General features: G+C 42.9%; 1 protein-coding gene across 1 annotated transcript in view; it reads left to right on the top strand.

The window, feature by feature from the left end:
- Positions 1-11012: 11012 nt before the first annotated feature.
- Positions 11013-13645, top strand: part of LOC129833265 (Na(+)/H(+) exchange regulatory cofactor NHE-RF1-like) — a 46949-nt gene continuing 44316 nt past the window's right edge. The window contains exon 1 of the mRNA XM_055897721.1: positions 11013-11903. Coding sequence (XP_055753696.1) covers positions 11397-11903 — 507 coding nt within the window. The 5' untranslated portion in view covers positions 11013-11396. The remainder of the gene's footprint in view (positions 11904-13645) is intronic.

Below are 13645 nucleotides of genomic sequence, written 5' to 3'. Positions count from 1 at the left end.
TTTGAGTCTCTGGGGAGGAGGAAATAGGTCAGGGTTTCCCAACTGGCGGCCACTGGTGGTTTTATTTGACCCCCCAAGTTTTCTGAGCAAAAAAAAAAATATATATATATACAGTACCAGTCAAATGTTTGGACACAACTACTCAAAGGGGTTTTCTATATTTTTACTATGTTCTACATTGTAGAATAATAGTGAAGACATCAAAACTATGAAATAACACATGGAATCATGTAGAACCCAAAATGTTCTTAAACAAATCGAAATATATTTTATTCAAAGTAGCCACCGTTTTCTTTGATGACAGCTTTGCACACTTGGCATTCTCTCAACCAGCTTCACCTGGAAGGCCTTTCCAAAAGTGTTGAAGGAGTTCCCACATATGCTGAGCACTTGTTGGCTGCTTTTTCTTCACTCTGCATTCCAACGCACCCCAAACCATCTCAATTGGGCTGAGGTTGTGTCACGCCCTGGCCTTAGTATTCTTTGTTTTCTTTATTATTTTTGTTAGGTCAGGGTGTGACATGGGGAATGTTTGTGTTTTGGGTGGTTATATGGTAAAGGGGGTGTTGGGTGTAGTGTATGGGTTTGTGTTGAGTGAAGGTGTCTAGCTGTGTCTATGGTTGAGTGTAGGTTCTAGGAAAGTCTATGGTTGCCTGAATTTGGTCTCAATTAGAGACAGCTGGTTATTGTTGTCTCTGATTGGGAGCCATATTTAAGGCAACCATAGGCTTTAGCTGTTTGTGGGGAATTGTCTATGTCGATGTTCTATGTTGCATGTATGCACTAGTTCATTCTTAGCTTCACGTTCGTCAGTTTTGTTATTTTGTTAGTTTGTTAAAGTGGTTTTGTTTTGTGTTTGTTCTCTTCTTAATAAAAGAAGATGTTCTTTTCACGCGCTGCGCCTTGGTCCTCACTCTCTACCTTTGACGATCGTGACAGGTTGGGAGATTGTGGAGGCCAGGTCATCTGATGCAGCACTTCATCATTCTGCTTCCTGGTCAAGTAGCCCTTACACAGCTTGGAGGTGTGTTGGGTCATTGTCCTGTTGAAAAATCAATGATAGTCCCACTAAGCGCAAACCAAATGGGATGGCGTATCGCTGCAGAACGCTGTGGTAGCCATGTTGGTTAAGTGTGCCTTGAATTCAAAGTAAATCACTGACAGTGTCACCAGCAAAGCACCCCCACACCATCACACCTCTATGCTTCACGGTGGGAACCACACATGCGGAGATCATCTGTTCACCTGATCTGCGTCTCACAAAGATACAGCGGTTGGAAACAAAAATCTCAAATTTGGACTTATCAGACCAAAGGACAGATTTCCACCAGTCTAATGTCCATTGCTCGTGTTTCTTGGCCCAAGCAAGTCTCTTCTTATTATTGGTGTCCTTTAGTAGTGGTTTCTTTGCAGCAATTCGACCATGAAGGCCTTATTCACGCAGTCTCCTCTGAACAGTTTATGTTGAGATGTGTCTGTTACTTGAACTCTGTGAAGCATTTATTTGGGCTGCAATTTCTGAGGCTGGTAACTCTAATGAACTTATACTCTGCAGCAGAGGTAACTCTGAGTCTTCCTTTCCTGTGGCGGTCTTCATGAGAGCCAGTTTCCTTACAGCGCTTGATGGGTTTAGCGACTGCACTTGAAGAAACTTTCAAAATTCTTGAACTTTTCCGCAGTGACTTACCTTTATGTCTTAAAATAATGATGCACTGTCATTTCTCCATGCTTATTTGAACTGTTCTTGCCATAATAAAACATTGGTCTTTTACCAAATAGGGCTATCTTCTGTATACCACTCCTACCTTGTCACAACACAACTGATTGGCTCAAACGCATTAAAAAGGAAAGAAATTCAACAAATTTACTTTTAACAAGGCACACCTGTTAATTGAAATGCATTCCAGGAGACTACCTCATGAAGGTGGTTGAGATTCTTCCGTTGGCATTGAGGAGTACACCACATCACTCACTGGCTTCATCAATAAGTGCATCGATGACGTCGTCCCCACAATGACCGTACGTACATGCCCCAACCAGAAGTAATTGATTACAGGCAACATCCTCACTGAATTAAAGGGTAGAGCTGCCACTTTCAAGGAGTTGGACTCTAACCCAGACGCTTATAAGAAACCCTGCTATGCCCTTCGATGAACCATCAAACAGGCAAAGCGTCAATACAGGACTAAGATTGAATCATACTACACCGCCTCCGATGCTCGTCGGATGTGGCAGGGTTTGAAAATTATTACAGACTACAAAAGGAAGCACAGTGACACGAGCCTACCAGATGTGCTAAATTATTTCTATGCTGCTTTGAGGCTAGCAACACTGAAGCATGCATGAGAGCGTCAACTGTTCCGGACAACTGTGTGATCACGCTCTCCGTTGCTAATGTGAGTAAGACCTTTAAACCTTTCAACATTCCCAAGACCGCAGGGCCAGAAGGATTACCAGAACGTGTGCTCCAAGCATGTTTCAAGCAGACCACCATAGTGCCTGTGCCCAAGAACACTAAGGTAACCTGCCTAAATGACTACCGACCCGTTGCACTCACGTCTGTAGCCATGAAGTGCTTTGAAAGGCTGGTCATGGCTCACATCAACACCATTATCCCAGAAACCCTAGACCCACTTCAATTTGCATACCGCCCGAAACGGTCCACAGATGATGCAATCTCTATTGCTGTCACACCCTGACCTTAGAGAGCCGTTTTATTTCTCTATTTGGTTAGGTCAGGGTGTGATGTGGGGTGGGCATTCTAGTTTCTTTATTTCTATGTTTTCTATTTCTTTGTTTTTGGCCCAGTGTGGTTCCCAATCAGAGGCACCTGTCTATTGTTGTCTCTGATTGGGAATCATACTTAGGCAGTCCTTTTCCTTCTTTCATTTGTGGGATATTATTTTTGCATTGGTTGCTATTTAGCCCTGCAGAACGTCATGTTCGTATTTTGTTTTGTTGTTGTTGGTGTTCATTAAATAAATAAATAGAATGAACACGTATCACGCTGCGCTTTGGTCCACTTCTTCCCATGATGAGCGTGACAATTACACTCCACACTGCCCTTTTCCACCTGGACAAAATGAACACCTATGTGAGAATGCTATTCATTGACTACAGCTCAGCATTCAACACCATAGTGCCCTCAAAGCTCATCAATAAGCTAAGGACTCTGGGACTAAACACCTCCCCCTGCAACTGGATCCTGGACTTCCTGACGGGCCGCCCCCAAGGTGGTAAGGGTAGGTAACAACACATCTACCACTCTGATCCTCAACACAGGGGCCCCTCAGGGGTGCATGCTCAGTCCCCTCCTGTACTCCCTGTTCATCCTTGACTGCATGGCCAGGCACGACTCCAACACCATCATTAAGTTTGTAGACGACACAACAGTGGTAGGCCTGATCACTGACAATGATGAGAGCCTATAGGGAGGAGGTCAGAGACCTGGACGTGTGGTGCCAGGACAACAACCTCTCCCTCAACGTGATCAAGACAAATGAGATGATTGTGGACTAAAGGAAAAGGAGGACCAAGCACGCTCCCATTCTCATCGACGGGGCTGTAGTGGAGCAGGTTGAGAGATTCAAGTTCCTTGGCGTTCACATCACCAACAAACTATCTTAACAGTTTCTATCCCCAAACAATAAGATTCCTGAACAGCTAATCAAATGCCCCCCCCTATTTTACTCCGCTGCTACTCTCTGTTTATTATTCATGCATAGTCACTTTAACTCTACCTACATGTACATATTTCCTCAATTACCTTGACTAACCTATGCCCCCGCACATTGACTCTGTACGGGTACCCCCTGTATATAGCCTCGCTACTGTTATTTTACTGCTGCTCTTTAATCATTTTTTTACTTAAATTTTTTACTCATCTATTTTTTACTTAACACTAGTTTTCTTAAAACTGCGTTGTTGGTTAAGGGCTTGTAAGTAAGCATTTCACAAACTTTGACTGGTACTGTATATATATATATTTTGGGGTGGAATTTTCATTGTTGGACATAAAAGACTAAAAATACCAGGAACGAGCTTCAAGTGATTTTAATTTAAGAAATATGTACCTAAGTATTCCCACGCATAATAGAGACACATGATCGTATACAAATGAAAGTAAGGTTTGAAAGTACTATGTTTTAGTCAAACATGTGTATGTTTGGGCTTTTTGCAGTCTACAAATTATGTGTAATCCTGTGCCAGACCCCAACCAACCGCTCCAGAAAGAATCGGCCAGCGGCTGAATCTAGTTGACGATCCCTGCTGTAGGTAGATGGGATGTGATGTACTGAAGTTGCCTCCCACCAGGTGACAGCATTGCTTTTCAAATAATAATAGGGCGTTACGCTATTTACCACTGCTGGCTCAGTTTTACTTTTTAAAGAGCCACTGAACACGCTGATTGGCAGGTGTAGATTTCAGTCTTGAGGTGTTTCCTGACCGATTCCGCGTTTGGTTAATGATGTTTGTCAGCCATGAGAAGCCTATTTCACTTCCTCAAAATCCCCATAATGAATCTAATATTACTCAAGAAATCTGTAATTAATTTGGACGTTTTTGCCTAGGATGTTTTAGTTGCGTGATTTTACATCTAACTGAAGTGTGTGGTACATTATTTCTCAAGTAAAGAAATGCAACAAACGTTGTCTTATGTAAACAAAGTCGGAGCTGCTGGGCAGGTCTGTCTCACTGTCTATGCTATTGGATAGAGAGCATTCACTGCAGCTGTTCACCCCATGTTAGTAGGCAAATGAAACTCGTCAAATCAAAACCCAACCTTCATTACCAGTTGTGACGCACGGATGTTCCACAGTCAGTTTTAGACAAGACTGACTTTATGACAAATGATCCTATTTACACTTTGTAGTCAATTTTGACACACTGTTTCTGACTCATATCGATGCCACATAGGCCGTTTTCAAAGGGATTCGTTGATTTTTAAAGGCAGTCACTCCTTAATATCACCACTCATTATTTGTTTCACACAAATAGCTCCAAACATACACAAAGTAACAAAGTGACTGGATTGTGTTGTGAAATACATCCTACTGAGTCATTAAAAATATATAAAAAATAAGCCAGTAATACATCCAATTATTGAGACAGACAGAACATGTTTATTTCAAACCACCACATATAGAGATGAATGTGAGATTATGGGAATCCTCACAGCCTTGTAATTTGAAAAGGGTTATTTACCGGTACTGAACGAAAGAAGTTCAGTTTGAGCTGAGTTGCAGGGCTATATCAACCTGGATGGTGGCGTCTGTAGTGGAGATGGTGGTGCCAGGCAGAACACCCATTACTCATTGTACCTGGCTCAGCATTGTACCTGGAATCTAGCTCTCCCCTCCCCATCCAGTCTATCAATCTCATAGACCATAAACCTCCTAGGAACTCTTCCTCCTCCACACAGTTGTACAGCTGTACCAACGATTCAATCAAACACAAACAAGATTAATTAATTCCTCAGAAACATCACATAGCACCTGTGTCAGCCTTTCTGTATACATAGTTTGAGATTATAGGCTTATGAGAGAGTCATCAATAAATTATAGTGAGTCATCAATATATTAAGGACATTACCATGCATTGATAAGTGTACCTGGCAAATGTCCCAGTATAGAGAAGTAACAACTCTGCTGTGGTTTTGGGTCAGTGAGGTCCTTGCCGTTTTAGTGATGATGTAATAGAGCATTTCTCAAGGAGGGTCTAGGCCCCTTCCTTCCACATAAAGGTTTGCATTTCTTCAGAATTGCAGGGTGGTGAGGTAGGCCTATTCAGAAGAGTTTCTGTCTGTCAGTGAGTGTGTGTTTTCACAAAGACAGACAGACATAGAGCGAGGGGGAGGGAGAGAGAAGGAGCACATGTGGCAAATGCAGATGTCTTCTCCTGAGCATAATATTTGTAATCTATAAGTATAAAACATATTTCAACATCATATTTCAACACCTGGAAACCATATGTTTGATGTTGATACCTACCACCAACCTCCTGTGATACAGTACCATATGTTGATGTTGTTGATACGTACCACCAACCTCCTGTGATACAGTACCATATGTTGATGTTGTTGATACGTACCACCAACCTCCTGTGATACAGTACCATATGTTTGATGTTGTTGATACCGTACCACCAACCTCCTGTGATACAGTATCATATGTTTGATGTTGTTGATACGTACCACCAACCTCCTGTGATACAGTACCATATGTTTGATGTTGTTGATACCGTACCACCAACCTCCTGTGATACAGTACCATATGTTTGATGTTGTTGATACCGTACCACCAACCTCCTGTGATACAGTACCATATGTTTGATGTTGTTGATACCGTACCACCAACCTCCTGTGATACAGTATCATATGTTTGATGTTGTTGATACGTACCACCAACCTCCTGTGATACAGTACCATATGTTTGATGTTGTTGATACCGTACCACCAACCTCCTGTGATACAGTACCATATGTTTGATGTTGTTGATACCGTACCACCAACCTCCTGTGATACAGTACCATATGTTGATGTTGTTGATACCGTACCACCAACCTCCTGTGATACAGTACCATATGTTGATGTTGTTGATACGTACCACCAACCTCCTGTGATACAGTACCATATGTTTGATGTTGTTGATACGTACCACCAACCTCCTGTGATACAGTACCATATGTTTGATGTTGTTGATACCGTAGCACCAACCTCCTGTGATACAGTACCATATGTTGATGTTGTTGATACGTACCACCAACCTCCTGTGATACAGTACCATATGTTGATGTTGTTGATACGTACCACCAACCTCCTGTGATACAGTACCATATGTTTGATGTTGTTGATACCGTACCACCAACCTCCTGTGATACAGTACCATATGTTTGATGTTGTTGATACCGTAGCACCAACCTCCTGTGATACAGTACCATATGTTGATGTTGTTGATACGTACCACCAACCTCCTGTGATACAGTACCATATGTTGATGTTGTTGATACGTACCACCAACCTCCTGTGATACAGTACCATATGTTGATGTTGTTGATACCGTACCACCAACCTCCTGTGATACAGTACCATATGTTTGATGTTGTTGATACCGTACCACCAACCTCCTGTGATACAGTACCATATGTTTGATGTTGTTGATACGTACCACCAACCTCCTGTGATACAGTACCATATGTTGATGTTGTTGATACGTACCACCAACCTCCTGTGATACAGTACCATATGTTTGATGTTGTTGATACCGTACCACCAACCTCCTGTGATACAGTACCATATGTTGATGTTGTTGATACGTACCACCAACCTCCTGTGATACAGTACCATATGTTGATGTTGTTGATACGTACCACCAACCTCCTGTGATACAGTACCATATGTTGATGTTGTTGATACGTACCACCAACCTCCTGTGATACAGTACCTTATGTTTGATGTTGTTGATACCGTACCACCAACCTCCTGTGATACAGTACCATATGTTTGATGTTGTTGATACCTACCACCAACCTCCTGTGATACAGTACCATATGTTTGATGTTGTTGATACCATACCACCAACCTCCTGTGATACAGTACCATATGTTGATGTTGTTGATACCGTACCACCAACCTCCTGTGATACAGTACCATATGTTGATGTTGTTGATACGTACCACCAACCTCCTGTGATACAGTACCATATGTTTGATGTTGTTGATACCGTACCACCAACCACCTGTGATACAGTACCATATGTTTGATGTTGGTGATACGTACCACCAACCTCCTGTGATACAGTACCATATGTTGATGTTGTTGATACCGTACCACCAACCTCCTGTGATACAGTACCATATGTTGATGTTGTTGATACGTACCACCAACCTCCTGTGATACAGTACCATATGTTTGATGTTGTTGATACCGTACCACCAACCTCCTGTGATACAGTACCATATGTTTGATGTTGTTGATACCTACCACCAACCTCCTGTGATACAGTACCATATGTTTGATGTTGTTGATACGTACCACCAACCTCCTGTGATACAGTACCATATGTTTGATGTTGTTGATACCGTACCACCAACCTCCTGTGATACAGTACCATATGTTTGATGTTGTTGATACCGTACCACCAACCTCCTGTGATACAGTACCATATGTTGATGTTGTTGATACCGTACCACCAACCTCCTGTGATACAGTACCATATGTTGATGTTGTTGATACCGTACCACCAACCTCCTGTGATACAGTACCATATGTTGATGTTGTTGATACCGTACCACCAACCTCCTGTGATACAGTACCATATGTTTGATGTTGTTGATACCGTACCACCAACCTCCTGTGATACAGTACCATATGTTGATGTTGTTGATACCGTACCACCAACCTCCTGTGATACAGTACCATATGTTTGATGTTGTTGATACCGTACCACCAACCTCCTGTGATACAGTACCATATGTTGATGTTGTTGATACCGTACCACCAACCTCCTGTGATACAGTACCATATGTTGATGTTGTTGATACGTACCACCAACCTCCTGTGATACAGTACCATATGTTTGATGTTGTTGATACCGTACCACCAACCACCTGTGATACAGTACCATATGTTTGATGTTGTTGATACGTACCACCAACCTCCTGTGATACAGTACCATATGTTGATGTTGTTGATACCGTACCACCAACCTCCTGTGATACAGTACCATATGTTTGATGTTGTTGATACCTACCACCAACCTCCTGTGATACAGTACCATATGTTTGATGTTGTTGATACCGTACCACCAACCTCCTGTGATACAGTACCATATGTTTGATGTTGTTGATACCGTACCACCAACCTCCTGTGATACAGTACCATATGTTGATGTTGTTGATACCGTACCACCAACCTCCTGTGATACAGTACCATATGTTTGATGTTGTTGATACCGTACCACCAACCTCCTGTGATACAGTACCATATGTTGATGTTGTTGATACCGTACCACCAACCTCCTGTGATACAGTACCATATGTTTGATGTTGTTGATACGTACCACCAACCTCCTGTGATACAGTACCATATGTTTGATGTTGTTGATACGTACCACCAACCTCCTGTGATACAGTACCATATGTTGATGTTGTTGATACGTACCACCAACCTCCTGTGATACAGTACCATATGTTGATGTTGTTGATACCGTACCACCAACCTCCTGTGATACAGTACCATATGTTGATGTTGTTGATACGTACCACCAACCTCCTGTGATACAGTACCATATGTTTGATGTTGTTGATACCGTACCACCAACCTCCTGTGATACAGTACCATATGTTGATGTTGTTGATACCTACCACCAACCTCCTGTGATACAGTACCATATGTTTGATGTTGTTGATACGTACCACCAACCTCCTGTGATACAGTACCATATGTTGATGTTGTTGATACCGTACCACCAACCTCCTGTGATACAGTACCATATGTTGATGTTGTTGATACGTACCACCAACCTCCTGTGATACAGTACCATATGTTGATGTTGTTGATACCGTACCACCAACCTCCTGTGATACAGTACCATATGTTGATGTTGTTGATACCGTACCACCAACCTCCTGTGATACAGTACCATATGTTTGATGTTGTTGATACCGTACCACCAACCTCCTGTGATACAGTACCATATGTTTGATGTTGTTGATACCGTACCACCAACCTCCTGTGATACAGTACCATATGTTTGATGTTGTTGATACCGTACCACCAACCTCCTGTGATACAGTACCATATGTTGATGTTGTTGATACGTACCACCAACCTCCTGTGATACAGTACCATATGTTGATGTTGTTGATACGTACCACCAACCTCCTGTGATACAGTACCATATGTTGATGTTGTTGATACGTACCACCAACCTCCTGTGATACAGTACCATATGTTGATGTTGTTGATACCGTACCACCAACCTCCTGTGATACAGTACCATATGTTTGATGTTGTTGATACCTACCACCAACCTCCTGTGATACAGTACCATATGTTTGATGTTGTTGATACCGTACCACCAACCTCCTGTGATACAGTACCATATGTTTGATGTTGTTGATACCGTACCACCAACCTCCTGTGATACAGTACCATATGTTTGATGTTGTTGATACCTACCACCAACCTCCTGTGATACAGTACCATATGTTTGATGTTGTTGATACCGTACCACCAACCTCCTGTGATACAGTACCATATGTTGATGTTGTTGATACCGTACCACCAACCTCCTGTGATACAGTACCATATGTTTGATGTTGTTGATACCGTACCACCAACCTCCTGTGATACAGTACCATATGTTGATGTTGTTGATACGTACCACCAACCTCCTGTGATACAGTACCATTTGTTTGATGTTGTTGATACCGTACCACCAACCTCCTGTGATACAGTACCATATGTTTGATGTTGTTGATACCGTACCACCAACCTCCTGTGATACAGTACCATATGTTTGATGTTGTTGATACCTACCACCAACCTCCTGTGATACAGTACCATATGTTTGATGTTGTTGATACCGTACCACCAACCTCCTGTGATACAGTACCATATGTTGATGTTGTTGATACCGTACCACCAACCTCCTGTGATACAGTACCATATGTTTGATGTTGTTGATACCGTACCACCAACCTCCTGTGATACAGTACCATATGTTGATGTTGTTGATACGTACCACCAACCTCCTGTGATACAGTACCATTTGTTTGATGTTGTTGATACCGTACCACCAACCTCCTGTGATACAGTACCATATGTTTACAGAAGGACCACATGCATTTGTCACAACATGGCAGCAGCAGCAATCATTTTTGCGCATACACTTGTCGATCATTCCGGCCAATAGCATGCATGCCTCATTAATTTATGCGCCTCCCTCCTCCTGGGGTATTTGAGTAGTGATTGGTGTTACTATCTGTCTTCTCCACCTACGTCACTGACCTTTATAAAGTAGTCTACTGAGTTTAATTCACTGTCAGATTAGAGAATAGAGTTTTGGAGAAAAGTCAACTCATACATATAGTTAGTAGCTCTTCAGGTTTTGGCGACACATCTCGGGTTGGCATACATCCCCTGTATGCACAAAGTTTAGGAATTGCTTTGAAAGTGAGTTGCGACTGCGGGTGACATCCAGTCACCACGGACGGCGCCTTATAAACAGACCGATTGGATGCCAGACGCTCTTCCTTGAGAACGGTAGAGATTCCCGTTGACGGGTACCACTCGTGCTCAGCATCCCAAACTGAGTTTACTTGTCAACTTCCAGCTAGTGAACGATCATTCTCACAAGCAACGGGTTGAATTGGTGAAATCAATAGCAGAAACTATGCCCAGCAAAAGCGAAGATAATCGGCCAAGACTCTGCCTGCTGGAGAAAGGGGACAATGGTTATGGGTTCCATCTCCACGGTGAGAAGGGTAAGACCGGGCAGTTCATACGGCTTGTGGAGCCCGACAGTCCATCTGAAACTTCTGGGATTCGCGCGGGGGACCGACTAGTGTTCGTGAACGGGGAGAACGTGGAGAGCGAGAGCCATCAACAGGTTGTGTCACGGATACGAACCACGGTGGGCCAGCTCGAGCTCATTGTTATCGACCAGGACACTGAGCAACTGTTGAAAAAACACAAGATGAAGTGTCTCAAAGAATATGTCACGGAGCGCATTCCTTTACCCAGCGACGACGAGTCAGAAAGCGAAGACGTTAAGGAGAACGGGACACCATGCGGGACACGGAGAGAATCCACACCCATCCCGGAAAATAACGGAGAGCTCCATGGCCACGTAGAGCTCCATAGCCATGTTGAGAAAAAGCTGAGCATCAACTCTGAGAAGGTGAGTGTGCCAAAGTGCAAAACCTGAATAATCAATGACATTCTTATTTTGGGTCATTGATGTAGCCTGGTGGTCACAGGAAACTATATTCTGCAAATATACACTACAGATTCAGTTACAGTTTGCGTAATAGTACCACTGACACTGTCCTAGAGATTTCAATTAAACGAATGAGATATTTTTTTTTATTCATCCATTTATTCACCAGCAATGTAATTATATTATTTTAACTTTTCAGTCTCCTGTTGTATAAGTGCACTGTGAAAATAACAATGAATATGGTCAGCTGCCCAATATTCCCACTCTCTTCCTTGTAGCAGTTTTGGCAGAGATAGCAGGTTGTAGGCGAGTCAGTTGGCTGCACATTTGTTGTGGGTGGTGGTGGTGGGTATGGGGGGGGGGGGGGGGGGGGGCTATAAGAGAGGAAGGACAAGCAGCCTGTTTCAGCCTCGAGGTCAAGTTAATTTGACAGTGAAGCTGCACACCACACACATTTGTGGGAAAGGGCAACAACATTTTTTGTGTTGTTCTGAGGTTTGAAAAAGAACTGACACTTGACATTGGGGTTGAAGAGAAAGATTTTGAGGTTTACTGAAGCAGATATCTTTGAACACACCACATCGAACATCTTTCTGGCGTCTTTATGTTTTCATGACTCGCAATGTAATGCACCACACAATGGAAAACAAGAAACGAATCAAAATACAGTTCTTAGTCCTTGATTATGACCTCCCGCTGTCTATGAAAACAAATGAAGAGTTTCATTCCAAAATGCTATATATCCATTTTCAGAAATGTTGGTAAAGTAGCTTTTATTGTTTAAATAACTTATGAAAGAGGTTGGTGTGTTTACTAAAGTAATACTGCAAAAAATGTGGCAAAGCAATTTTTATTTAATTTTATTTTTTAAATTTTTGATCCCCTTTTCTCCCCAATTTCCGTGGTATCCAATCGCTAGTAATTACTATCGTGTCTCATCGCTACAACTCCCGTACGGGCTCGGGAGAGACAAAGGTCGAAAGCCACGTGTCCTCCGAAGCACAACCCAACCAAGCCGCACTGCTTCATAACACAGCGCGCCTCCAACCCGGAGGAAACACCGTGCACCTGGCCCTCTTGGTTAGCGCGCACTGCGCCCGGCCCGCCACAGGAGTCGCTGGAGCACGATGAGACAAGGATATCCCTACCGGCCAAACCCTCCCTAACCCGGACGACGCTAAGCCAATTGAGCGAACCCAGAGACTCTGGTGGCGCAGCTAGCACTGCGATGCAGTGCCCTAGACCACTGCGCCACCCGGGAGGCCCTCAAAGCAACTTTTTGTCCTGAATACAAACTGTTATGTTTGGAGCAAATCCAGTACATGTCACGATCGTTCTCCTCCTCTTCGTCTGAAGAGGAGAAGCATGGGTCGGACCAATACGCGTCGAGGTATGCAGTCATAATGAATTTATTTAAATGAAAGACGAACACTTAATACAAACTATACAAAACAACAAAACGACCGTGAAGCTACAAACGTTGTGCACAAACATACAGGCTACTAACGTTCTTACATAGACAATTACCCACAACCAATGAGAGCCTATGGCTACCCTAAATAAGGCTCCCAATCAGAGACAACCGAAATCAGCTGTCTCTAATTGGGAACTCATTCAGGTAACCATAGACTCTCCTAGACAACTAAACATACATAGACAACACTAGAAACATGTACTCCACACAAACCCATATACTATACACA

Source organism: Salvelinus fontinalis, chromosome 34, assembly GCF_029448725.1.
Source record: "Salvelinus fontinalis isolate EN_2023a chromosome 34, ASM2944872v1, whole genome shotgun sequence".
Lineage (NCBI taxonomy): Eukaryota > Metazoa > Chordata > Actinopteri > Salmoniformes > Salmonidae > Salvelinus > Salvelinus fontinalis.
This window is presented reverse-complemented; position numbering and strand designations above follow the sequence as displayed.